The following is a 27,191-nucleotide window of genomic DNA, read 5'->3' on the forward strand; positions in this document are numbered from 1 at the left end:
CTAAGAGCACTCAGGTGATCTTAAAGGTCCTCCAGCTTCTGAAAGTGTCTGAAATGGAGGCTGTATGGATGGCAGCTTTTTGAGTTCACACTTCCACACACCCCTGCTCTTTGTTAAAAGCATTTGAAAAGGAGGGGATTACTTTCACACTTTGACACCATTTTAGTTTCTGCTGCATGCTGTTCTGTCATTATATATTTATTTAATTTACCTCCTTTACTAGAAAGGTCTGCTTTTCACTTTCAGCATACATTTTTCATAGTTATTTTTGCCCCTCAATCTCAAAGGTGTAGGATTTTTAAATAATGTTGCTACTCCCGTGTGTGGGTGTGTGTGTGTGTGTGTGTGTGTGTGTGTGTGATGAAATCAACAGAAATAAAGTAGCTTATTTATTCTACTATATGTCTACTACCGTCTCACTATTAAGATTCTACTGTTATTTCATCATTTACAGCATACCTGGAAGACCAACAGGTAATTGCAGCACATTCATTTCTGATCATTTATTCCAGCTCCAGCTGTAAACTACAGAGCGCAGGCAGCTCCCCCTCTGTCCAAACGTACTGGAGTTCCTCCGACCATAACTGGCGCTGTAGCCACAGGGGCACACTGGATCCTGGAGACTGCAGCGCTTTCCTCAATGTCCGACTGCCAGTGGGAGGAACGTTGACCAACCACTAGTTAGCTAAATTATTTCATAGCACTTACTGTCACTTTTGTTTTTAAGATATATATGTGTGGTGTTTTACATGAAACGAGATGTGGTTTATTTATTTACTAAGTTGGCTGTCGTTGGTGATACAGATATCTTTCATCACACTAGCAATTGGTGAGTTTACTTTTTGAAGTTGTTAGCTACAGTAGCTAGCATCGCCACATTACCTTCTTTCACACCCAGCCTATTGATGCATGTCAATTCGGCCTGGGCTCGGGGTGCAAGCAAAGTGACAATCAACAATATGGCAGAATAAACTTTACTAACTTGCCAGTTAGGATAATAGTAGCAATTTAGTTAACAATGCTATGCACATAACGTAGTGTGGCAAATTCACATAGCTCACACACTAGCTGTAGCTAGCTAACAACCAACTAGGTAGCTAACGTTAGTTGGGTGTGATTCACAATCCAACCAAGAGAGTTAAGCAAATCTACTTGTTTTCACGTGCAAAGTTAATCATTGTAATCACTACAGTAATATCTTGGCTCACCTGCGGCGTTTCATCCAGCCTGCAACTGGTGACAAAGCTTACCCAATGTTAACTACCTTTTGCTGGTCCATACCTATTGCTGGTTGTTGTGCAAGGGGCCACTAGTAACTAACTAGTTAGCGAGTATCTTTACCACAACACTGCTATTTACAAAATCGCAAACTAACGTTATTGTAAAGCCAATCGTATTACGCAATAGTTGGATAGAAATGTCTGGCACGTAACTGTCCGACGGTTAACGTTACTCCTATATTCCAAGCAGAGTATGCGAGCGGAGTTGAGTGGTCGTAAATCCCGCTTGCACACCGCTCCATTCATCGAAATCACAATTTAGCCAACACTCATCTATTTTTTGTGACTACCTGGACCTACCATTTCGTTTTGAAGTATTGAAACCAAACCATGTGACTTGAAAACTATTTTGAAAGACGTGAGAAGGTGAATGTAAGAATCGCTCATAATTTCAAGTAGGCTACATGTCGTATTAAAGAGCATATACAGTGCATTTCCACATTTTGTTACGTTACAGCCTTATTCTAAAATGTATGAAGAAAAAAAATCCTCATCAATCTACACACAATACACCATAATGACAAAGCGAAAACAGGTTTTTAGAAATGTTTACAAATTAATAATTTAAAAAAATACCTTATTTAAATAAGTATTCAGCCCCTTTGCTATGAGACTTGAAATTGAGCTCAGGTACATCCTGTTTCCATTGATCATCCTTGATTGGAGTCCACTTCTTGTAAATTCAATTGATTGGACATGATTTAGAAAGGCACACACTTGTCTATATAAGGTCCCACAATTGAAAGTGCATGTCAGAGCAAAAACCAAGTCATGAGGTCGAAGGAATTGTCCGTAGAGTTCCGACACAGAATTGTGTTGAGGCACAGATCTGGGGAAAGGTACCAAAACTTTCTGCAGAATTGAAGGCCCGCAAGAGCACAGTGGCCACCATCATTATTAGATGGAAGAAGTTTGGAACCACCAAGACTCTTCCTAGAGCTGGCCTCCTGGCCAAATTGAGCAATCTGGGGAGAAGGGCCTTGGTCAGGGAGGTGACCAAGAACCCGAAGGTCACTCTGACAGAGCTCCAGAGTTCCTCTTTGGAGATGGGAGAACCTTCCAGAAGGACAAGCATTTCTGTAGCACTCCACCTATCAGGCCTTTATGGTAGAGTGGCCAGACGGAAGCCACTCCTCAGTAAAAGGCACATGACAGCCCGCTTGGAGTTTGCCAAAAGGCACCTAAAGGACTCTCAGACCATGAGAAACAAGATTCTCTGGTCTGATGAAACCAAGATTGAACTATTTGGTTTTAATGCCAAGCGTCACATCTGGAGGAAACCTGGCACCATCTCTACGGTGAAGCATGGTGGTGGCAGCATCATGCTATGGGGATGGTTTTCAGCGGCAGGGACTGGGACGCAGGAATGGCAACGCAGGAATGGCTTCGGGACAAGTCTCTGAATGTCCTTGAGTGGCCCAGCCAGAGCCTGGACTTGAACCTGTTTGAACATCTCTGGCGAGACCTGAAAATAGCTGTGCAGCGACGCACCCCATCCAACCTGACAGATTGAGAGGATCTGCAGAGAATAATGGGAGAAACTCCCCAAATACAGGTGTGCCAAGCTTGTAGAGTCATACCCAAGAAGACTCGAGCCTGTAATCGCTGCCAAAGGTGCTTCAACAACGTACTGAGTAAAGGGTCTGAATACTTATGTAAATGTGAGATTTCAGTTTTACATTTTTATACATTTGATACATTTCTAAAAAACGGTTTGTCATTACGGGGTATTGTGTGTAGATTGAACAATTTAATCAATTTTAGAATAAGGCTGTATGAAACATTACAAAATGTGGAAAAAGTCAAGGGGTCTGAATACTTTCTGAATGCACTGTAAACACACTAAATAGGTCAGGAGCCAGACAGGGAGCCTAAGATGTAACGAAAATAAATTATTTAGCCTATATTATTAGGCTCTGTCTACAGTGCCTTTTGCATGAATTTTTAGTAACAGGAGTTTGGCCAGAGTCTGTGGCTTCAGGCTCATGTGTTGGTGCTTGGAGAGCAGGCTAGCAATGAAGAATATCCTCTCCGCTCTTGCAGTTACTGGGGATGCTAAAACACCCTTTGGGCCTCTAATGGCAGGCTGGGCAGAGATGCAGTGTTTTATTTAACATTTTTCTATAGGTAGGCCTAAAGGGTTATGCAGAATAACCCAATCAAAATGGAAAACACCTTATAAGTGGAAATAACGCCAGGCCTATTGGGCCAAAATCAATTATGGGCTATTGTATAGATAATAGAACAAGAATCAACAACTTTTAAGAGATCTGATTTTTAGTTTATAAATACTTTACTACAATGACTTAGTTAGCTACCCACCTCGTTCCTTTCTTTTAGCATTTGCACGTAGTAAGTAAACCATCATGCTTTCGGGATATGCGTGTCTTCAGATTCCACAATGATTCTTTAGTGGACACTACATCACTACACTCCCTCTCTTGCTCTTGGTCCTCATCTTTGTAAGTCACCTTGATTTTGCACCTGTGTGTTTTATCAGTTTCTTTATGAAAATATTTAGCGAACACCATGACAGTAGCTAAAGCAAGGGGCTATAGCAGCACACAAGTAGACTACAAATGCATGCTGGGCCAGGCATGCCCTGAGCCCGTGAAGTGAACGAAATTGGAGTTGCCGAGAAGGCCGACGCTCCAGCCTTTGGGAATCTGGCTCCGCACTCCATTCAAATTGGGCACGCTTCCTTCCAGCTCCGCTCCGCTCACATGCTCTGATTCCAAGGACCGATGTTTTGTTTAAAGGCGAATTGGCTCTGGAAGCCAAAACAGCCAAATACTCCCATCTGTGTGGGAACCCTAACCCTATAAAGGTGTGTAGTAATTTAAATAGAAAATATATTTCGCGCTGATATGAAGATACACTCCTTTATGTTTCCAAAACCGTACCGCAAACGATGCGTGTTCAATGTTTTGAGAAAACTCGGAAGATACTATTGGCAATATTAGTGATATGGGGGAAAAAGTCGATAGTTTGATATCGGGTTATTATTTTTGATGATCGCAATACCTTTTAGACTAGTGAGAATTGCAATACATATCGCATCGGCACCTAAGTATCATGATAATCTTGAGCACCCTGGCAAATCCTAGTCAATAGGCGCTAAAGCAGTTGGTGTCTATGAATGAATGGGGTGGAAGTCATCTGGCTTACGCCCTTGTTTAAAATCAGTCTACTAGGCTAGTAGGTTTAGCTGTGCAGATGGGTTGACAAATTCTACATATTTTTGGACGTGTTAAATGCATGTGCATCTGTAAGCTTAGACGATAATACTAGTTTGAAAGTCAAGTGAGTGAACTTTTGTCACAGGCTGTTTTAGTTTTATCCTAAAATCCAATCTGACTGGACAGCTGCCACTTATTATCCGGCGTGTCTATTTTAGCAACTAATGTCATCAGCAATAATGTAGTAATCACTAATAACCGGTATATGAATATAGTCCATGTGGATTTAATGCGAATGTGCGTCAAAACAGCTCTTGAATCTCATGTTCAAACAGTGAGTGAGTTTGCACTGCAGGCAGCGAGGTGGTAGAACTAAGAGAAGGGAGCTGTCCGATGCGGGATAAAAAAAGAAATAAAAATGTCTTTCTGTCATGCCTCGCTATGAGTTCCACCGGCACTTGGGCATAGGGTTCAAAAGTGCACAGCGCTCTGTCCAGATTTCCTCACTCTGTGTTTAGAAGGCCAGGTGGGCATGGAGTACTTTGCCTTACGTGACGAGATGCAGATCCTTCATGTGTGTGTGCTGTCACCCCCTTCTCTTTTGACATAATTGTTCTGACTTGTTTTAGTGCATTTGCCTCAAGTAGCCTTTTCTGGAAGCATGTTAGTAAATGTCTGATTCTGTCTAGGCTACCTTCAGTTTTTCAGGGGTTATTTTGGGTCTTGTGTGTGTGTATATGTGTTTGTTTGTGTGTGTTTACTGCCGTGAATGTTGTTTACTTATTCATCAATCAATCTCATCCCTTGTATGTCACAGCGCGGTCTATGGACAAGCTGGTAAATGCATTTTGTTGGTTGTTTTTATTTTATTTATTAGTACGTCTCTCCTCCCCCCACCAGCTGCTGGCCTGTATTATTTGGCAGAACTAATAGAAGAGTACACAGTTGCCACTAGTCGAATAATAAAGTACATGATACTGGTGAGTAGTTTCTCTTGGATGATATCTAACACAGTGAATTTGACCGATCATTTCCCTGAACACTTCGGCCTACAGTGTAAAAATTCAAAGAGCTACCTCTCTACACTAACCGATCAGTCTTACAGTCTAAATATCTTGCTCATCTACTTGTACTTTCATCTCTTCTGAACAACTCTCCCCTTCTCCCCTTTTTTACTTGTTAGGTGACCTAGTATTCCCATATGTCCTAGGCCGCATTCAAAATGTGCACTACTTTTGTCCAGAGGCCTATGAACAAAAACATTGCACTATATGGTGAATAGGGTGGCATTTCAGATGCGTCCTATACCGCAGAGGGGAGTAGTACCACTAACACCCCTGCTCTGTGTACTGTACTTTAGTTCTCTACAGGTGTGCTGACGGGCCTGTACCTGTTTGAGGGCTTCCCATGGCTGATGATGGGCTGTGGTCTCTTCACCAACCTGGTGTACTTTGGCCTCCTGCAGACCTTCCCTTACATACTGCTGAGCTCACCCAACTTCATCCTCTCCTGTGGTGAGCATCGGAGGCGGGCGGCCGCTGAGGCAGGAACAAGTGTATAGCAGCGATAGCTTTTCTAGACGTAAACGCCAATCGATAATATGCAGGGCCTGGGGGTTTCTTCCCCGATCATGTGGCCTAATTTAACTGTTTTAAAATACACTGTATTCATCCCTCCTACATCTTTGTCTTTCTCTCCCCCGCTCTCCCTCTTTCTCTCAGTATTGGTGGTGTTGAATCACTACATGGCTTTCCAGTACTTTGCTGAAGAGTATTACCCCTTCTCAGAGGTAAGCCTAGGACGCACACACACACACGCACCCACCCACCCACCCACCTCTGAGGTAAGCCTAATCTGTGTTGATTACTCCTGAGCTCTTATGAGCAAAGTATTTCAGGGTACATAATAATTGATTTACTTAGCAAATGACATAATGGAACTATACGAGTGATGGTTGAAATACTCAGGGTTGGGTAGGTTACGTTCCAAATATAATCATTACAGTTACTAGTTACCTGTCCAGAATTGTGATCAGTAACATCATTTATGGATTACACAAACTCATTAACGTAATCAGATTACTTGCAGTTACTTTTGGATTACTTTCCCCTTCATAAGAAGAGTTTTTTTTGTAATCAGTTACTCCCCAACCCTGCAAATACCTCACCTAGGGCAAAGACAGTTGCCAAGTGTAATGGGAATATTTAAAGTGAATGAAGTTAATATTCAAAAACAGAGGGCTCACTGATTTATTACTGTATTCTCTGAACACTGATTCTGTTGCGCGTGACAAAGTCACTGCTTTTTGTTTCGACCTTCACACAAGCATCTCAGGCCGGTGTTTACACAACAGCCGTCTGCTGCTTAGGACCTAGTAGTTACAGGCTATATGTTTTGCTATGATCAGGAAAAACTCTGAGCCCTAGGCGTAAACTCTAAAGGCAGAGTATTTCCGTGTCAGGAATCACTCCTAGCCCTGTAGCTCCTCTCTTCACCTCCGTCTCTCCTCCACTCCGTGTCTTCTTCTCCCTGAAGGTCCTGGCGTACTTCACCATCTGCCTGTGGATCGTCCCCTTCTCCTTCTTTGTGTCGCTATCGGCGGGGGAGAACGTGCTTCCGTCCACCGTGCAGCAAGGAGGTGAGCTCTTAAGGCTAAGTCTGAAATGATACCCAATTTCCTGTGTAGTGCGCCGCTTTTGACCAGAGCCTCATGATACCGATACTTGGTCCTCTTCAGTAGGGCACACACTTAATTACAATGAAAAACGTTTACCGGGAAAATACGTTTTTCCTATAAAACTAGTTCAGTTAAATGTAGTTTTCTCCCTTCTGGACCCCACCCAGATATAGCATGTTCAGGTACCATTCCCCCCCCCAGTTGTTCACCTCTTAGCCAACCAGGTTATTTTACTAAAAATGATTTAACTCTCTTTCTCAACAACTTATCTGGTTAGATAAATTCAACACATTTCAAATGTATTTTTCTCCTCTCTATCCTTCGCCAGATGACGTGGTCTCAAATTACTTCACCAAGGGCAAGAGAGGCAAGAGGTCTGGCATCCTGCTCATCTTCTCTTTCCTCAAGGAGGCAGTGTTGCCTAGTCGACAGAAGATGTACTGAGGCTCTACCCGGGGGGGTTGGGGTGGTCGGGGGTGGGGGTGGTAGGGGTACAAGGGTATATTTGGGAAGGGACGAAAGGAGAGGGGGAAGAAGAGCTCATCGTAGCAGAGCAGACGAGAGCTTCCCGCTATTGCTACGGACTAGCAGCAGTGTGTTTACAGGACTTGTACATCTCTCATACTCGCTCTCTTTCTCTCTAGCTCTGTCTGCATCTGAAATGGCACTCTGTTGCCTATATAGTGCACTGAATAGGGTTTCCATGTCTGTCTGTGATGATGGTGACTGCAAACAAAGAACTGAAGGCCTCTCTGGCTCCTGTTCTCCAGCTACAGTAGGCGTCTCAAATAGGCTGTCTTCTGCATCAGACTATTCTGTTCTGTTTTTTAAAGGTTTGTTAATGAAACTGCGTTGGTATGAGTCACCTGGGCCGTATTCATTAGTGCACACCGTGGCAAAATGTTTTGCAACAAAACTAAAACGAGTGTTTCTTATTGGACAAGTTCATGTTGCCCCCTCTCTGTTTTAGTCAGTTTTCTTCTGTTTGGGGCCTAATGAATACGAGCCAGGTGGAGGGAGGTTGAAGAGGGGAACAGGGTTGGCGTGAAACGAGGCCAGACCTGATCGCTTGTGTGCGTCCCAAAGGGCACCCTATTCACTACATGGTGCAGAGTCCCATGGGCCCTGGTAAAAAAAGTAGTGCCCTATGAAGGGAATAGGGTACCATTTTGGGAAGCAGCCCTTGTGTTGTGTGCTGGATCGCTAACTCCCTACTAGTATGGGGTCGCCTACTAAGCCAATGTTTGTACGTGGCCACATAGGAACAAATGAGTTTTTATTTTGTATACGTCTTTACTGTTCAACAATCATCAATGACTCCATGGCTCTCTAACTGCTCATTCTCTTGAACCATTCAAAATAAGAAAAAGAAAGCTTAAATAATACAAGGGATTTTTTTTGTATGTCAATTGATAAAAAAAACAGAAACAAACTAACATGCCCACGAATACTTGTGAATCTGTGATAAGGTAGTAGACGTGCAATCATTTTTGTACGCTTGTTATGGGGGGAGTTTGGCGAGAGAAACTGCTGAAGTGATGTGTAGCAATGCTATTAAAGAGGCAGTTATATGGTGTGAGACTCATCACTGATTGTGTGGAAGATAAATGGTGTTTTCGCTGGGGTGTGGAATTATTGGATCCCTTGATAAAGATGAGTAAAAAAAACGAAAGTAAAAAATACAAATACTGAGCTAAATTAAAAATGTGTTCATACTAGATGATGTGGTCTCATTGTTTGACAAGTAACACAAAAAAAATCACAATTATTGCGTGCCCTGTTTTCAATACTCCAGCACCCTCCCCCTTTGCGAGGATAACGGCACAGACTTTTTCTAAATGTTTTATGAAATTGGAGAAGGCATTGGGAGGGATCTTAGACCATTACTCTATAGAATCCTTCCAGATCCTTGGATCTCTTTCGTCTGCGCTTAAGGACTACCCTCTTCAATTCAAACCACAGGTTTTTAATGGGGTACGAGTCCGTAGACTGAGATGGCCATTGAAAAATATTGATTTTTGTGGCCAATTAACAATTTATTTGTGGATTTTGATGTGTGCTTGGGGTTATTGTGTTGCAAACATGTTTTTGACCAAAATGTCCTGATACTTGGTCAAGTTTATGATATCTTTAACCTTAAGTAGGGCCGCAAGACCAGTGGAAACAGCCCCATAACATCAAAGATCCACCACCATATTTTACAGTAGGGATGAGGTATTTTCTGCGTATGTATTTTCATGTCATCTGACCATAGCAACGCTTGGAGTTTGCTAAACGGCGTTGTCACTTGAATTTCAACCGGTGCAATGGTCATATGACATGAAAATAGAGCTCTTTGGGCACGCCCACCAGCGGTGGGTTTGGCCTTCGAAAGAACAATGCAGAACATACCTCATCCCTACGGGGAGGATCTGGAAAGATTATGTATGGAAGAATAGTCTAAGATCCCTCCCAGTGTGTTATCCAATCTCATAAAACATTTTAGAAAAAGGCTCAGCGTCGTTATCCTCGCAAGGGGAGCGTGCTAGGGTATTGAAAACAGGATCCAATCATTTTGACCCATATATTTGTGTTGTTGATTTTACTTGTAAAACAAAATCTCTTTCTCTGAGCAATTGTATTAGTCATAATAGGCTCCCGGGTGGCGCAGCGGTCTAAGGCACTGCATCTCAGTGCTACTGTAGAGGCGTCACTACAGACCCTGGTTCGATCCTGTATCACAACCAGCCGTCATCGGTAGTCCCATAGGGCGGCGCACAATTGACCCAGCATCGTCCGGGTTAGGGGGTCGGCCGTCATTGTAAAATAAGAATTTGATCTTAACTGACTTGCCTAGTTAAAGGTTAAATAAATAAAAAAATAGCTAATTTACAGTATATTTGATACACTTTTTTTTGCTCATCTTTATCAAGGGATCCAATAATTCCGGACCCCACTGTCAGACTTAATCAAGGATTGGCGGTGAGGCAGTTAACATTTTACATTAAAGTCATTTATCAGACACTCTTATACAGAGCGACTTACAGGAGCAATTAGGGTTAAGTGCCTTGCTCAAGGGCACATCGACAGATTTTTCACCTCGTCAGCTCAGGGATTCGAACAAGCAACCTTTCTGTTAACCTGGTGTGAGACTCAATATGTGAACGGTTATGTGGAATTATTTTCCTGGGTTGTGTTCACTGGGTATGAATTGTTTAAACACTTCTAACAGAAAATAAGTGTTGTTATTGGACTCATGTTTAGTCATTTCTCCGTTCCAAAAAAATGTATCTCCCACTACTGAACTGAACTGAACATGACCCCGCTTTTGCAAGGTACTCTATATTGATTGTGTGCTTTCACTATACGTGTATGGTCTGGGGCTAGCAGCAGTTGCCGGGGGGGGGGGACGAAAGGTTGAGCAGAGGTCAGGACATGCCATGGCTGGGGTGTGAAGTGATTCTCAGGAAGTGTGAGCGTTATGATGACAAAGTAAGCGGACAAAACCACAACTCCCCCCTCCACCCCCTACCTTCTTTTGACAAGCTCTCACCTGCAGACCCAGACTAGACCCTGAGGGAGTGTCATCAAGACAGCAGGCCCCTGTTTGTGACAAGTGACACAGGTTACTGTGGTCTCAGCCCTGTGTCACCCCTCCCTTAACTTCACGCAGGAGACCGAGGAGCTCCAACGACAGAGAAGTAGCTGGAGACTGGTGAACTCAGCTGTTGTTCCACTTGTGCAGAGCCAGTGTGACATTGGGATGGGGGAGCCCTATAATGACACAAAAGCACTTAATTGGGACAGCAAGCCCAGAGTGGAAAGTTTCAGGGTAGTCCTTATTTCTCCTGTATTCAACAACATACATAGATGTAGTCCCGTGTGGCTCAGTTGGTAGAGCATGGTGTTTGCAATGCCAGGGTTGTGGGTTCAATTCCCACGGGGGACCAGTACAGGGGGGAAAAAATTATGAAATGTATGCTTTCACTACTGTAAGTCGCTCTGGATAAGAGCGTCTGCTAAATGACTAAAATGTAAATAGATAGTCATATACTAATTACAATACCCATTTGTATCCATTTTCGGGAGTTAGCTCAGACATTGCTAAACAATCCTTGTACGCCTTTCATAATCTGGCAATTTTTATTGGACGAGAATATACAGTATTAATGCCACCAGTAATATTTCTCAAATATCACACCTTTTAATAATAATAATAATAATAATACTCCTGATATGCTAAATCTTATGTTTTGCAGAACACCACTGTCCAATCGCCTGTGATACTTTGTGACATAGTAGAGTCAGTACAGTGTCTCCATTACAGTAAAGACTGGGAGAAAGTGGATCTCCACCACTCCTTAAGGTAGAAGTTGCACCCAACCACAGATCTAGGATCAGATTACCCTACCTGCCATTCTAACCTTAACAATTAGAGGGATGAAAGAAATCTGACTCTGGATCATTGGTTAGGGGCAACTTCTACCTCTCCATCCAGTCAGTAGTGGCCAGGCTCCAGCTCCTCAGCCAGGTGCATGGCCACCTCTGTCCAGGGAGAGGTGTTGGGTCCTGGGGAGCAGCCGAGGCGCGGCAGGTCAAGCACATGGTTGGGCTGGAAGTGGTTGGGCGAGGTGATCCTTGATGGGAAGGCAGCAGAGAACAGCCCCCTCTGAAGGACATCCCAGGGCAGGTTGGGGACCGACTGGGGGGACCCGTCCCACTTGGCGGTGTACTGGGGACGTCCATCCCCACGGGCCCTGCAGAGAGTTACGCTGCTCCTCAGGTCGGGCTCTGGAGGGGACCTCTCGGGCTGGCTGCTCAGACGCACCCCCTGGGGCCGGGAGACAGAGGCCGGCGGGGGTTTGGAGGGGTTGGGGGAGATGTTCCAGGCCTCCCGAGGCGGGGCCCCTGGATGCTGCCTGTGGCAGGCCTTGGTCCTCTGGCTTTGTGGCCTCTGGCCTGGGGAGAGGCAGTGGGCGTGAGCCTGGTTCCACGTGGCCCTAGGCTCGGCCCAGAGGAGGGGAAGGCCTTTCTTATCGGCCCACGCCGTGACCTTCTCTTCCATCAACTTCTGTCTCTCCACCTGAGGGAGGTCACCATAGAAACATGGACACGGCGGAGAACCAGGTAACAATCGTTAGGAAAAAAGTAATGATTCATTTTTGATTAAATTCAAGGGTTTGGACTTTTTAACATTGATAAATGTTAGATCTATGTAACTTCCTATCAGGAAAATAGTAACACAGCATTGGTAATAGTAACAGTAATAATAACTGCGTTGTGTTTTTCCACACAGTAGATTAGACAAACCTTCTCTATGTTCTCGGCCCTCCTGTGCATGTTGAACAGGTCCTGCTGAAGGTTCTGCAGCGCCTTGCGCCTCTCCATCTCCCTCTTCTTCTCGCTCTGCCACATGGAGTCCTTCAGAAACCTGGCCGCACACAGTCAGTCACACATACAGTCAAGTGAAGTGCCACTCCTGCTAAGAAGTAAGCGGAGTAAACAAACTTGTCTTCTGATAGGTGGCGCCACTCGCCCCTCAGCTGATCTGCGAATGTCTCTCTGACATGGCTGTACTACCTGGTAAGTACACAACCTGTTACCACTACTACTACACCCCACCTTTCAAACAAACACACACATCTCTTTCTCTATACCTCTATTTCTGTCTTTCTCTCTCACTCTCTCACTGACTCACACACACACACACCTGGCGATCCTTCTGTGGCACCAGATGCGTGCCAGGTCCAGTGGCGTGTGTCCTCTGTTGTCTCGTGCACCAGTGTCTGCCCCCGCCTGCACCAGGGTCTTGGTACACTCCCACAGGCCCTCGGTGGCAGCCAGGTGGATGGGGGTCAACCCCGTGTCAGTGGCTCTGGAAATGAACCCAATACACGACTCTCTTAAAGTCCATCACCACCACCTTCGTCTTCACTGTCATTATCACCGTCATCGTCCATTCTAAAAGGTCACGCTCATTATAGACGTGGGGGTAATGTTGTCAGAGCAAGAGGTGACGACGTACACGTTTGGCAGGGCTCCATGCTCCAGTAGGTAGGTGAGGCAGGCATGGGAGTGGGGTCTGCTCTTGGCAGTGAGGACCATGTGGATGGGTCTGCGGCCCAGGGGGCAGCTGGCGTTTATGTCCACCGCTTGGGATGCCAACAGCAGCTTCATACACTCCAACTGCCCATGTAGGCCGGCCACGTGGAGCACCGTCAGACCCTAGTGTGTGTGTGTGTGTGTACATATAGGTATGCAGGCGAGCACGGTGCACTCAGACAGGCACAAAAGGGCAAACGCACATGCTCAGACAGACACAGACACTCAGCAGGTCAGTACAGCCACAGAAAACATGTTGGAATGCATAAATGTAAACAAATGACCAGCACTTCAACAGGTGGAGTTATTGAATTGACATCGAGTCAAGCCGCCGACACAGTGCTTGATTCACCTGATTCACCTGTTTGTCGAGCTGCGCTGGGGACAGCGCCCGCTTCAGGCTGAGTCGCAGCCAGTCACGGTCCCCCGAGGTGGCCGCCTGGAACATGTCGCTGTCCGGCGGAGCCTTCACCAACCGCCGCACCAGCACCACCCCACCACCTACCCTGGGCTTACTGGAGGAGCACATTATCCAGTCACTCAATAACAACAATCAGTCCAGGAACAGGTTGAGAATAGGAATAAAAAAAGTTCGTCTTTAGTTTTTCAAATTATAGTTTGATAGTATTAAATAAACTAGTAAGCCCAGGCTCTGGTTAGTCTAAACGTCTGACAGCATTAAGGCGACTCCTTGCCCTTGAGCGGTGCGCTACTTCAAGTTGCGCTATAAGTTCTGATACATTACAGGCACGAAAGCTTGGCTACAATGTTACAGTGTTTCAATGGGTTAAATGTATAGCTACAAAGTAGTCTAGCAAATCAGGATACAATTTTACCACGTAGTAGCCATCTTTGGGTCGATCATTTTCAGCGTTTGTTTATATGTTCCATGGTTGCTATGGTTATTCTTCATATTGTTCCACTGTTTTTAAGCGCAACATCTCAACGAAAATATAATTAATTATATTTATATTACTCAACAACCCAAAACAGAACATTGCAACAGAACGATGCATGACAGATAGAAACTGTCCTATTTAGAATCAATTTGATTGGAACACTTACTTTATCTTTCCAGAATTCAGAAGTTGTCCTTGTAAAAGAGAATTAATTGAAAACATGCGCATTGTTAATGTTCCAATCCAAGAATATAGACATACTTTCGAGTTATAGCCCATGGCCCATTATCGCAGTCCAGCGTGGAAGGCAAATAAATTATGTCAATTTTACTGATGCTGAATGAAACGTGTGTGTGTGTGTGTGTGTGTGTGCATGTAGAGGCGTGGCCAAGAAACCCCTCGGTTAGAAGGAATCCGGGCCTGATCCTATTGCTTCTGTTATTGTTCCTCACTCACGTAGCCTACAGACGACTGGGCTTTGTTTTGTAACGGCTATGAAATGTGTTGAATTAAACAAATAGCCTAGTTCAAAGCAATGGCAGTTCTAGCATACTTAAAATAAATATATACTGTATATATCTTGCACCTCTTAGTGCAAGAGGTGTCACTACAGTCCCTGGTTCAAATTTAGGCTGAATCACGTCTGACCGTGGTTAGAGTCCCATAGGGCGGGGCGCAATATGCCCAGCGTCGTCTGGGGTAGGCCATCATTGTAAATAAGAATTTGTTCTTAACTGACTTGCCTAGTTAAATAAAGAATTACCCTTTTGCCTTCATTAGGTAGGATGGAGTGTCTCGTGTCATGGAAATGGATACTTCCATAGAACCAATGGGATTCCTATAGTTCAAGCCAAAGCCCTGGGCAGAGGCATTGACAATGCATTGGCTGGAGCGCGTGTTGTCATTGACAGTGTATGGGTCTGAGGTTTCGGAGCAAAGTAAGTATGAAATCGGTCGATTCTGATTCTGTATGGAACCAGTACTGGAGGCCTGCCTCGCTGAAACAACCTGGACTCAGGGGTAGACGTAACATAGCAAACGAAAATGTGGGACACCCAAATGAGAATGGTCTGTTATGTTTGGTATGGTCCATCATCTATTTCATATTATGAATTCTAATTTGTTGTGGGAAACTTCAGCTTGGTGGCTTACGCTAACATTAGCTAGGTGGCTAACGTTAGCTAGGCTAGGGATTAGGGGTTAAAGTTAGGTTAGCTAACATGCTAAAAAAGTAGTAAGCGGTTGCTAATAAACTAAATGCTAAAGTTATCTGTGATGATATTCGAACACGCAACTTTTGGGTGGCTAGACATTCGCGTTATATGCCTACCATCCACCCCAACCAACCACCCTCCTTTCATTTTAGTAACCTTCTGTCTTATGTAACCATACCAAACGTAACACTAAGTCATTACCAAGAGTCCATTCTCCCCAATTAAGGTGCTACCAACCTCCTGTGGTGTGTATGCGTGTGTGCGTGATCGTGCATGCTAAGGTGTGGGCGTTTGTCTATGTTTCTGTGTGATCAATGCTCTCATCAGTAGGGTTGCCTAGTCTGATCATTGATTATTGACCGAGTCGACTCTGCCTATACCCGGGAGAGATGGACCTTGGTTAAATCTGATAATACTTTGCAAAGTATGTGTCATGGCAATACTGTACCTTCACATCAAACCTGTTTGCTGTATTAACTCACTTTTTGTTTATAAGTAGGCCTACGTGCCCTGCGTGTAACGTGTGTTCCCCTGTCCAGTGATAGCCATTCAGAAGAAAGACTCCCTCTGTATCTCATGCTTGGTCAGGAGAAGCCATACTGTATCATCTATAAAAAATTGAATTCGATGGATACCTGTTCTAGGAGTTCTATTTCTATGGTGTGAGTTACTGTGTGTGCCTGTGTGGGTATGTGTTGTGTGGTTCCAAGAGTTACTGTGTATGGGACTGACTGTCGTACAGGTTCAAGGTCAGGCCGGAGATGATTCTGCTCCCAGCTTGACCCTGGAGTCTGCCCGCCAAATGCATCCCTGCCTCAGTGACTTCCCTAGCCTGTCCTTGGCCACATGGTGGGGGTCGTGTGGAGCACTTAGTGCGGTGTGTGTGTGTCCGTGCGTGTGTGTGTATGTGTGCGATGTTGTGGACTCATGTTTGCTCCTAGCAGAAGTCTCTGGACAGAGACCCTTTCATACAGTTTGTCAATTTCTGTTTGGCTACACAGATCAGATGCTTGCTTGAGTGGTGTGTGTGTGTGTGTATATGTGTGTATGCGTGTGTGTGGATGACAAATGCTTCAAAGCCTCCCTCCACTGACTATCTATATAACCCCCAACAGGTTGATCTCTCCAACACTGTCGCACCATTCGATCTGATCTGAGCTATAGTTACAGCTTAGCAAAAGGCCCATCAGAGCTGTTCGACCCTGCTTAAGGCAGGAGTGAAAATGAGCTCATGTCCCCGAAGCTTGAGAGGCTCGCAGTGGCCAGCTGTGGTGCTTTGCCATTGGCTCCCCCTTTTCATCCGATCATCAGTCTGGTCCCTAAGAGGCGGAGTTCTGAGCTTTGGGTGAGATCACTGAGGGAAGATCGGCCAATTAGTCATTCAAACTCAACATTAAAGCAAATACTATGTAGTCAGTCCGTGCTCATGCAAACACGTTTAATCACACACAAACAGACTCACACAGACTCAGTACCCTTCCCATCCCCAAGCACTCATGCTCTCACTGCTGGTCCATTTGAGAGACACAAAGCCAGTGTGGAAATGTGACTGCAGTGAAAAGATGGGCAACAGCCTAAGGATGTATTCGTGCTGATGTGGAGAGTGAGAGCTAAAAGGGACAGGGAGGAAAAGAGAGAAAGAGAGAGAGAGAGAGAGAGAGAGAATGACAGTGAGATGGAGAGAAAGAGAAAATGAGAGAAAGAGATAAAGAGGAGAGAGAATATGAGAGAGAGATAGAGAAGATGAAGAGAGCTTCATAGGCCTCACAGCGCCTTCATATTTTATGAGCCACCTCGTGAGGACCTCATGCCCTGGGGGCCTCTGAGCTATGTTAGTGTAAGTGCGCTGATGCCCTCGCTCCTCTCTCTCTCTCTCTCTCTCTAAATTGCTCTCTCTCTATCTTGTTCTCTCTCTATCTTGTTCTCTCTCTATCTTGTTCTCTCTCTCTACTGCTCTCGCTATCTCTAATCCTCTCTCTCTCTCTCTCTCTCTCTACCCACCCACCCTCTATCTCTCTCTTTATCTCCCTCTCTCTCTCTCTCTCTCTCTCTCTCTCTCTCTCTCTCTCTCTCTCTCTCTCTCTCTCTCTCTGCTCAGCCAGGCGGCAGTGTGTTAATGCATCCTGGCACATTCTGCAGCTCGGAGTCACAATGTGGCCGGGCTTTAAGCAGTGACCGTACCACGACCTCCCTCAGCCTCCACGCACTGTCACTGTACGAGGAGGGTGAGACACGGGGCGAGGGGGGTGAGGCGAGGTGAAGGGGGAGGGAGGGGTGAGGGAAGGGGGGGGCACAGGCAGGGAGGGGGAGGGAGGTGACTAGAGGAGAGAGGGGGAAGCACAGGAGAGAGAATGGCAGTGAGATGGGGAGAGAGGGGTGGACGGTGTTTCTGTCTCTGTCACCCGGCGGGTACTAATCCAACACAGTGCCAGCGAGACGAATGAAGGACCGCGAACTGAGATATGGAAATGTGTGATGCGATGCAATGGCCTGGCTGTTACATTGTAAGCTTTCAGCGCTTGTGTAACCATGTATCTCCATGAGTGCTGAACATTACATTAGTTAGAGGAGCCAAAGACATGGAATATAATGTATTAATTGTAAAAAATGAAATATTTTGGACCGTTGATGATCAAAGGTCTCTTCCAAAGGACATGCACTGTATTTGTTTTACTCTGTCTCAGTGAGTGGTGTGTATAGTATACAGTGTAAGTCACTATACACTCTTAAAGAATAAAGGTACTATCTAGAACCTTAATGGGTTCTTTGGCTGTCCCCATAGGAGAAACCTTTGAAGAACCCTTTTTGGTTGCAGAACCCGTTCAATAGAGGGCTCTACATGGAATCCAAAATGGTTCTACCTGGAACTAAAAAGGGTTCTATCTTATGAGGGCCGCTGAAGAACCCTTTGGAACTCTTTTTTTCTAAGAGTGTAGAAAAGAAAAGCGGAGGCCCCTGCTGGGATCCTACTATAAGATGCCTCTGATGCACGCCGTCGTCTCTCTCGGTCCTCGCAGGATAAAGATCTCATCTGTTGGGTCCTGCTCTCTCATCAAGATAAACATCTCATATGTTGGGTCCTGCTCTCTCATCAAGATAAACGTCTAATCTGTTGTGTCCTGCTCCCTCATCAGGATAAACATCTCATCTGCTGTGTCCTGCTCCCTCATCAGGATACACATCTCATATGTTGGGTCCTGCTCCCTCATCCATGAGGTCCCTGTGAAGAGTTTGCCATTATCCTCCCATCTCCTCTCTTCTCTTCTCCTTTCCTTTTCTTTCCTCCCCTTCCTTTTCCTTTCCTCTTTCTGTTACTTTCCTGTCCTTCCCTCTCCACTCCTTTCCTCTTTCATTCTTCTCCTCTTTTCTCTGCCTTAGCTGGAGCACCCAGGAGGGAGGAAAAGAGAGAGAGACAGAGCGACAGAGAGAGAGGGCAATAATGAGGGAAATAAGATAATAGCTGAGGCGAAGCAGATTTAAAGAGCAACCAAGAAGGCCGATGGCGCTGGGTTAATGAAGAATTGAAGGAGTAAATGAAGACTGCAATATAATGGACGAAAGAGGCAGGGGTGAGCCCCAGAGAGAGAGAGAGAGAGAAAACAGAGAGCGGGAAAGGACATGAGTGTCACGCCCTGGCCATAGAGAGTTTTTTTTATTCTTTATTTTGGGTAGGCCAGGGTGTGACTAGGGTGGGCATTCTATGTTCCTTTTTCTATGTTCTTTATTTTCTATTTTTTGCCCGGGTATGGTTCTCAATCAGGGACAGCTGTCTATCGTTGTCTCTGATTGGGAACCATACTTAGGTAGCCCTTTTCCCTCCTTGTGTTGTGGGAAGTTGACTTTGTTTATGGCACATAGCCTTTAGCGTCACGGTTTGTTGGGTAGTGTTTATTGTTTTGTTCGGCGTCTTTTCTAATAAAAATAATATGTACGCTCACCACGCTGCACCTTGGTCCTCTCCTTTCAACCGACGTAACAATGAGTGTGTGAGATAGAGATAATAATGGGACTAGGGCAGTGAAGTCAAAGATCAGGGGGTGTTCAGGTAAGAAAGATATTTCTCTGAAATGACAGGTGACCATGACATTTCTATGACATGTCAGTCCCTGGCCCCCCAGGTGAGTGGCAGGCACGATGTAACATAGTTGACGGACGATGACCCAGTGACTCTCTTGCCTATCGTCTTACAGATCGATGGGCAACCTGCACCAAACACACACACACACTACCGCCTCTCTGTGCCAAGGAGGAGAGGGTGAGGTACAGTAGCAAACAGCAGAACAGTAACACCAGCAATCTTAACCTGTAACCAGGCCCAACGTTTCCAATTCAAACGTTATTTTCCCCACAGGGAGAGTCATTCATTGTGCAGTCAGGAGTAAAAGACAGAAACATTAAATCCAGTCAGGACTGTAGGGTAAACTAGTCTCCTATCTCATTTCAGCGCTTGGCTTCTCTCCAAACCCAGCTACCTCACTAACTGTTGTGTAATGCCGACATGACGTTGCTTAAGCTGGTACTGTGCTCTTTTGTACAAGAGAGTTAAGTTTTTTTCTCTCCCTTTCTCCCTTTCACTCTCTCTCTCTCTTTTTCTTTTCTGTTCTCTTTCTCTCTCTTCGCCTCTCTTGTTCCCTTTTGTGATATGATGTTGTAGTTGATATGCTTGGAAGGCTGTTCTGTCAATCTGTTGGGTGTCACTACAACCAGAAAGGCGGCCTGCCCTGAGCTGTACTGTAGTTCTGAACTGTAGTTCTAGTGTGTGTGTGTGCGTGCATCTGTGTGTACGTGTATTCCAGAGGAGGCTGGTGGGAGGAGCTATAGGAGGACGGGCTCATTGTAATGGCCGGAATGGAATCAATTGAACGGTATCAAACACATCACACATATGGAAACCGCGCATGACTCCGTTCCGTCAATTCTGTTCCATCCATTACAATGAGCCCTTCCTCCTTTCTAACGGTTCCTCTCAGCAGCCTCCACTGGTGGAAGTGCGTGCGTGCGTGCATGCGTTTATGTATGTGTGTGTGTGCGTGCGTGTATGAACACAGACACCATGACCCTGCTGAGTAGTGTGGATGGATGGATGCAGGGCATCTATATCCAGGTCACAGAGCATTTCGCCTCACCATGGGTTCACCAGAAGGGCATATCATGACTGCAGAAAACCCCATTGCATTCATATATCGGGATTGACAATGTAGGAGCCATTTTGGCCTTCTTATTTATGTGCTCATTTAATGTGTTGTGTGTATATATTGTCGCTGTTCGAATACCTGAGCCATCAAGGTGAAAAAAATGTATCCTAGAGCAAGGCACTTAACCCTAATTTGTTCCAGGAGCGTCGTACTACTATGGCTGACCCTGTAAATAAACACATTTCACTGCACCTATCCGGTGTATGTGACAAGAAAACATATTTTGTATTTTTTTGTATTGCCTGTCAAGGCAGGTTTTCACTTGTTTTGTACATTAGGGGCATTCTCACATGGGGTTATGGGTCACTGGTCACATGTATATAGGTGAGAAGATTATTTTAGTCACGATGCTGTGAATGGCAGACCTGGGTTCAAATCATTTCAAATTCTTTAGCTGTGCTTCATTGAGCTTGCCTGTTGCAATGGAACCAATAGAAATCCCCCAAAGTGCAAACCCCACCTACTTGGCAGTCCAGGCATGCTAAAATAAAACACTCAAAAACACAGGAAGGGTGAGGTGGAGAGGAGAGATTACCCCAAAGAGAGAGAGTCTGTCTCAGGGGGATTGACTTGATCCTGAGGGGTTGGGACAGGGAGAAGAGCCAAGACCAACTACATACCTACTCAGCTGAGGCTAGTCTCCAGAAAGAAGGGAATCAAAGGCTATGGTCTAGCAACTTTGTGTGTGGCTGTTTGTGTCTCCAGAGTATACAGACACTTCAGTCACCTAATTAGACACTTAATAATTTAGCGTGGCGGCTCTTCCTCTCTTCTCCTCCCAGGATTTGGGCATGTGAGTGTTTAGTTTGAGTGACACTTTTAAAATGAAGTCTTATTGTACAAATTGACTAATTTCAGTTCTTGATTTAAAACTGCAGTGACTCAAACTGGAATCGACTCTTATCAAATCATTACAGGAGCTGGAGTCTGATGTAACCCCCGTTCTGTGCCCCTCTAAATAAAATAAAAACTCTTGAGGACTAAAAAAAACCTTTAAAATCAGTCAGATGACTGGGATCGGTAACTGAATGTAAATGTGAGGCCATGATGCAGGATTGTCCCCTTATGAGCCATCCTTACCTGACTGGGCCATTGTGGTGTATCCCTTAGCCCCCTGCCCCTACCGGAGGGGTTACCACAGAGAGAAGTGAGATTGTGATGCGATGTGGCACGTAAGGGGGGCTCCTTTGGCATTTAGATCAGGAACAGTAGAGACATACTGTACTAACCTGCATGGTTCCATTGTCTTACGTCAGATCTCGTCACTCCTATGTGACACTCGTCCTTCAACCGATTTGTCTTGTAGGACGCGGAACTCATCCTAAAATTTGTTGATTCCCAAGCGAGAATTTGCCATTCAAAAATTAAAACATAGTTCCTATTTTTTTATATCTCCTCACTCTTGTATGACTCTATGAAATAGGCAGAATAGCTTGCTAAATTATTACACACTGTCACGTGTGCTCCCTCTCTGGCCTCTAGGTCACCAGGCTGCTCGTTATAGCGCACAGCTGTCACAATCGTTACGTGCACCTGCGCGTCATCAGACTCACCTGGACTCACTTCCCTGATTACCTTCCCTATACAGTTGAAGTCGGAAGTTTACATACACCTTAGCCAAATACATTTAAACTCAGTTTTTCACAATTCCTGACATTTAATCCTAGTGAAAATTCCTTGTCTTAGGTCAGTTAGGGTCACCACTTTATTTTAAGAATGTGAAATGTCAGAATAATAGTAGAGAGAATTATTTATTTCAGCTTTAATTTCTTTCATCACATTCCCAGTGGGTCAGAAGTTTGCATAGACTCAATTAGCATTTGGTAGCATTGCCTTTAAATTGTTTAACTTGGGTCAAACGTTTCGGGTAGCCTTCCACAAGCTTCCCACAATAAGTTGGGTGAATTTTGGCCCATTCCTCCTGACAGAGCTGGTGAAACTGAGTCAGGTTTGTAGGCCTCCTTGCTCGCACACACTTTTTCAGTTCTGCCCACAAATGTTCTATAGGATTGAGGTCAGGGCTTTGTGATGGCCACCCCATTACCTTGACTTTGTTGTCCTTAAGCCATTTTGCCACAACTTTGGAAGAATGCTTGGGGTCATTGTCCATTTGGAAGGCCCATTTGCAACCAAGCTTTAAATTCCTGACTGATGTCTTGAGATGTTGCTTCAATATATCCACATAATTTTCCATCCTCATGATGCCATCTATTTAGTCCCTCCTGCAGCAAAGCACCCCCACGACCTGATGCTTCCACCCCCGTGCTTCACGGTTGGGATGGTGTTCTTCGGCTTGCAAGCATTCCCCTTTTTCCTTCAAACATAACAATGGTCATCAGACCAGAGGACATTTCTCCAAAAAGTATCCAAAAAATCTTTGTCCCCATGTGCAGTTGCAAACCGTAGTCTGGCTTTTTTATCGCGGTTTTGGAACAGTGGCTTCTTCCTTGCTGAGCGGCCCTTCAGGTTATGTCAATATATGACTCGTTTTACTGTGGATATAGATACTTTTGTACCTTTTGTTTCCTCCAGCATCTTCACAAGGTCCTTTGCTGTTGTTCTGGGATTGATTTGCACTTTTTGCACCAAAATACGTTAATCTCTAGGAGACAGAACGCGTCTCCTTCCTGAGCGGTAGGATGCCTGCGTGGTCCCATGGTGTTTAAACTTGCGTACAATTGTTTGTACAGATGAACATGGTACCTTCAGGCGTTTGGAAATTGCTCCCAAGGATGAACGCCTCTGCAGAGGTGTCCGGTCCGCTCCTGATCCCCGGGATCGTCATTTTGGTTGACGTCCTGTGGCTGGACCCGCTCACTGGAGAGGGAGTACTGTCATGTGTGCTCCCTCTCTGGCCTCTAGGTCACCAGGCTGCTCTTTATGGCGCACAGCTGTCACCATCGTTACGCGCACCTGCGCATCATCAGACTCACCTGGACTCACTTCCCTGATTACCTTCCCTATATATGTCTCTCCCTTTGGTTCCTTCCCCAGGTGTTATTGTTTCTGTTCCAGTGTCATGTCTGTGCGTTGTTTGGTATTTAGTTGCATTCATTTATTTAAACACTCACTCCCTGAACCTGCTTCCCGGCTCTCAGCGCACTTGTTACACACACGTCGTGACAGTGATTTAATACTTTGCAATTGAATTTGCAAAAAATTTGAAACGAAGTGGTGGCTACCCACTGGGCACACACTGATTGAATCAACGTTGTTTCCAAGTCATTTTAATGAAATTATGTGGAATAGACGTTGAATTGACGTCTGTGCCCAGCATTTTGTATTTGTATTTATGAGGGATCCCCATTAGCTGCTGCCAAGGCTAGCTGCTGTTCCATAAGGTGCATTTTTTGTGATTCTAGTGCTTGTATCAGTTACCTGATGTGGAATAGTGTCATGGCTCTATGTAGTACTGTGCGCCTCCCTTAGTCTGTTCTGGACTTGTGAAGAGACCTCTGGTGGCATGTCTTGTGGGGTATGCATGGCTGAGCTGTGTGCCAGTAGTTTAAACAGACAGCTCAGGACATTCAGCTTGTCAACACTTCTTAAAAAACAAGTAGTGATGAAGTCAATTTCTCCTCCACTTTGAGCCATGAGAGATTGACATGCATATCATTAATGTTAGTTCCCTGTGTACTTTTAAGGGCCAGCCGTGCTGCCCTAGTTCTGAGCCAATTGTAATTTTCCTAAGTCCCTCTTTGTGGCACCTGACCACAATACTGAACAGTAGTCCAGGTGTGACATAACTCAGGACATTCAGCTTGTCAACACTTCTTAAAAAACAAGTAGTGATGAAGTCAATTTCTCCTCCACTTTGAGCCATGAGAGATTGACATGCATATCATTAATGTTAGTTCCCTGTGTACTTTTAAGGGCCAGCCGTGCTGCCCTAGTTCTGAGCCAATTGTAATTTTCCTAAGTCCCTCTTTGTGGCACCTGACCACAATACTGAACAGTAGTCCAGGTGTGACATAACTAGGGCCTGTAGGACCTGCCTTGTTGATAGTGTTAAGATGGCAGAGCAGTGCTTTATTATAGACAGACTTCTCCCCATCTTAGCTACTGTTGTATCAAGTTGTATGTTTTGACCATGACAGTTTACAATCCAGGGTTACTCCAAGCAGTTTAGTCATCTCAACTTGCTCAATTTCCACATTATTCGTTACAAGAGTTAGTTGAGGTTTAGGGTTTAGTGAATGATTTGTCCCAAATACAATGCTTTTAGTTCTGGAAATATTTAGGACTAACTTATTCCTTGCAACCCATTCTGAAACCAACTGCAGCTCTTTGTTAAGTGATGCAATCATTTCAGTCGCTATAGTAGCTGAAGTGTATAGTGTTGAGTCATCCGCATACATAGACACACTGTGTAATGGCTGTCGTTAGAAGAAGGGGACCAAAGCTCAGCGTGGTAAGTGTTCATAATTTTTTAATACTGAGAACACTAGAACAAAAATAACAACAACGAAAAGCCAACAGTTCTGTCAGGTAACAGATAACAAAACAGAAAACAACTACCCACAAACACAGGTGGGAAAAGGCTGCCTAAGTATGATTCCCAATCAGAGACAACGATAGACAGCTGCCTCTGATTTGGAACCATACTCGGCCAAAACAAAGAAATACAATACATAGAATGCCCACCCCATATCACACCCTGACCTAACTAAACAGAGAAAAATGGCTCTCTCAGGTCAGGGCGTGACAGTAACCCCCCCCCAAAGGTGCGGACTCCCGGCCGCAAACCTGAACCTATAGGGGAGGGTCTGGGTGGGCATCTACCCTTGGTGGCGGCTCCGGTTCGGGGCATAGCCCCCACTACGACCGCTGATCCCTCCGCTTTTGTATTGCCGGACTGTGGATCGTCGGAGGAGGAACCGGACCGTGGATCAGCGCCGGAGGCACTGCACTGCAGACCGCCGCTGGAGACTCCGAACTGCAGACCGCCGCTGGAGGTTCCAGACTGGGGAACGACGCTGGAGGTTCCGGACTGTGGGCCGTCTCAGGTGGTTCCGGACTGTGGACCGTCTCAGGAGGCTCCGTGCCCTGGATCGTCACTACAGGTTCCGCGCCATGGATCATCACTGGAGGCTTCTTGCCATGGATCATCACTGGAGGCTTCTTGCCATGGATCATCACTGGAGGCTTCTTGCCATGGATCATCACTAGAGGCTCCGGGCCATGGATCATCACTGGAGGCTCCGGGCCATGGATCATCACTGGAGGCTTCGTGCCATGGATTATCACTGGAGGCTCCGGGCCATGGATTATCACTGGATGCTTCGTGCCATGGATCATCCCTACAGGCTCCGGGCCATGGATCATCACTGGAGGCTTCGTGCCATGGATCATCCCTATAGGGTCCGGGCCATGGATCATCACTGGAGGCTTCGTGCCATGGATCATCACTACAGGCTCCGGGCCATGGATCATCACTACAGGCTCCGGGCCATGGATCATCACTACAGGCGCCGGGCCATGGATCATCACTGGAGGCTTCGTGCCATGGATCATCACTGGAGGCTTCTTACGTGGAGCTGGAACCGGTCTCACCGGACTGGGGAGACGCACAGGAGACTGGGTGCGCAGAGCAGGCACAGGGTATACTGGGCCGTGGAGGTGCACTGGAGGTCTGGAGCTTATGGCGGGCACAACCCGCCTTGGCTGGATACTTGTTTTAGCCCGGCAAGTGCGGGGCGCGGGCACAGAGCGCACCGGGCTGTGAATGCGCACCGGAGATACAGTGTGCATCACCGCATAACATGGTGACTGACTGTTCACATGCTCCCCAAGGTAAGCACGGGGAGTTGGCTCAGGTCTCAAACCTGACTTCGCCAATCTCCCCGTGTGTCCCCCCAAAACACTTTTTTGCCGCTGCCTCTCGGGCTTCCGTTGTTGCCGTGCTAGTTCCTCATAGCATCGCCGTTCTGCGCCCGCTGCCTCTATTTCCTCCTTCGGATGGTGATACTCCCCGTCCTGCCTCCAGGGTCCTCTCCCGTCTAGGATTTCCTCCCAGGTCCATTCATCCTGACCACGCTGCTTGGTCCTTTGGTGGTGGGTAGTTCTGTAATGGATTTTGTCGTAATGAGAAGGGGACCAAAGCGCAGGATGGTAAGTGTTCATAATTATTTAATACTGAGAACACTAGAACAAAAATAACAACAACGAAAAGCCAACAGTTCTGTCAGGTAACAGATAACAAAACAGAAAACAACTACCCACAAACACAGATGGGAAAAGCCTGCCTAAGTATGATTCCCAATCAGAGACAACGATAGACAGCTGCCTCTGATTAGGAACCATACTCGGCCAAAACAAAGAAATACAATACATAGAATGCCCACCCCATATCACACTCTGACCTAACTAAACTGAGAAAAACGTCTCTCTCAGGTCAGGGCGTGACACACTGGCTTTACTCAAAGCCAGTCACATGTCATTAGTAAAGATTGAAAATAGTAAGGGGCCTAAACAGTTGCCCTGGGGAATTCCTGATTCCATTACGTTGGACAGGATTCCATTAAAGAACACCCTATGTGTTCTGTTAGACAGATAACTCTTTATCCACAGTATAGCAGGAGGTGTAAAGCCATAACACATACATTTTCCAGCAGCAGGCTATGATCGATAATGTCAAAAGCCGCCCTGAAGTCTAACAAAAACAGC

The 27,191-nt window shown here is 45.6% G+C and overlaps 2 protein-coding genes across 5 annotated transcripts; one reads left to right on the forward strand and one right to left on the reverse strand.

Moving 5' to 3' along the window:
- The first annotated feature begins 599 nt into the window (after positions 1 to 599).
- On the forward strand, positions 600 to 8,721 carry LOC115198432 (protein TEX261). Of its 2 annotated transcripts, none has more exons than XM_029760360.1 (6): positions 600 to 829; positions 5,360 to 5,439; positions 5,820 to 5,973; positions 6,181 to 6,248; positions 6,995 to 7,097; positions 7,465 to 8,721. In XM_029760360.1, the coding sequence occupies exons 1-6, from the start codon at positions 760 to 762 to the stop codon at positions 7,578 to 7,580; spliced, it is 591 nt and encodes a 196-aa protein (XP_029616220.1). In that variant the 5' UTR covers positions 600 to 759; the 3' UTR covers positions 7,581 to 8,721. The 2 variants fall into 2 exon arrangements, with proteins under 2 accessions (XP_029616220.1, XP_029616219.1); XM_029760359.1 differs by having other exon boundaries at positions 740 to 829; positions 5,337 to 5,439.
- A 2,509-nt stretch (positions 8,722 to 11,230) lies between these two features.
- On the reverse strand, positions 11,231 to 14,422 carry LOC115198433 (ankyrin repeat domain-containing protein 53). 3 transcript variants are annotated; one of them, XM_029760361.1, is made up of 6 exons: positions 14,283 to 14,422; positions 13,579 to 13,732; positions 13,141 to 13,340; positions 12,826 to 12,990; positions 12,426 to 12,546; positions 11,231 to 12,198 (listed from the first exon to the last, which is right to left on the reverse strand). In XM_029760361.1, the coding sequence occupies exons 1-6, from the start codon at positions 14,393 to 14,395 to the stop codon at positions 11,614 to 11,616; spliced, it is 1,338 nt and encodes a 445-aa protein (XP_029616221.1). In that variant the 5' UTR covers positions 14,396 to 14,422; the 3' UTR covers positions 11,231 to 11,613. The 3 variants fall into 3 exon arrangements, with proteins under 3 accessions (XP_029616221.1, XP_029616222.1, XP_029616223.1); XM_029760362.1 differs by lacking the exon at positions 14,283 to 14,422 and adding an exon at positions 14,054 to 14,116; XM_029760363.1 differs by having other exon boundaries at positions 13,141 to 13,732.
- Positions 14,423 to 27,191: the final 12,769 nt, after the last annotated feature.

This window comes from Salmo trutta, chromosome 8 (assembly GCF_901001165.1).
Source record: "Salmo trutta chromosome 8, fSalTru1.1, whole genome shotgun sequence".
NCBI lineage: Eukaryota > Metazoa > Chordata > Actinopteri > Salmoniformes > Salmonidae > Salmo > Salmo trutta.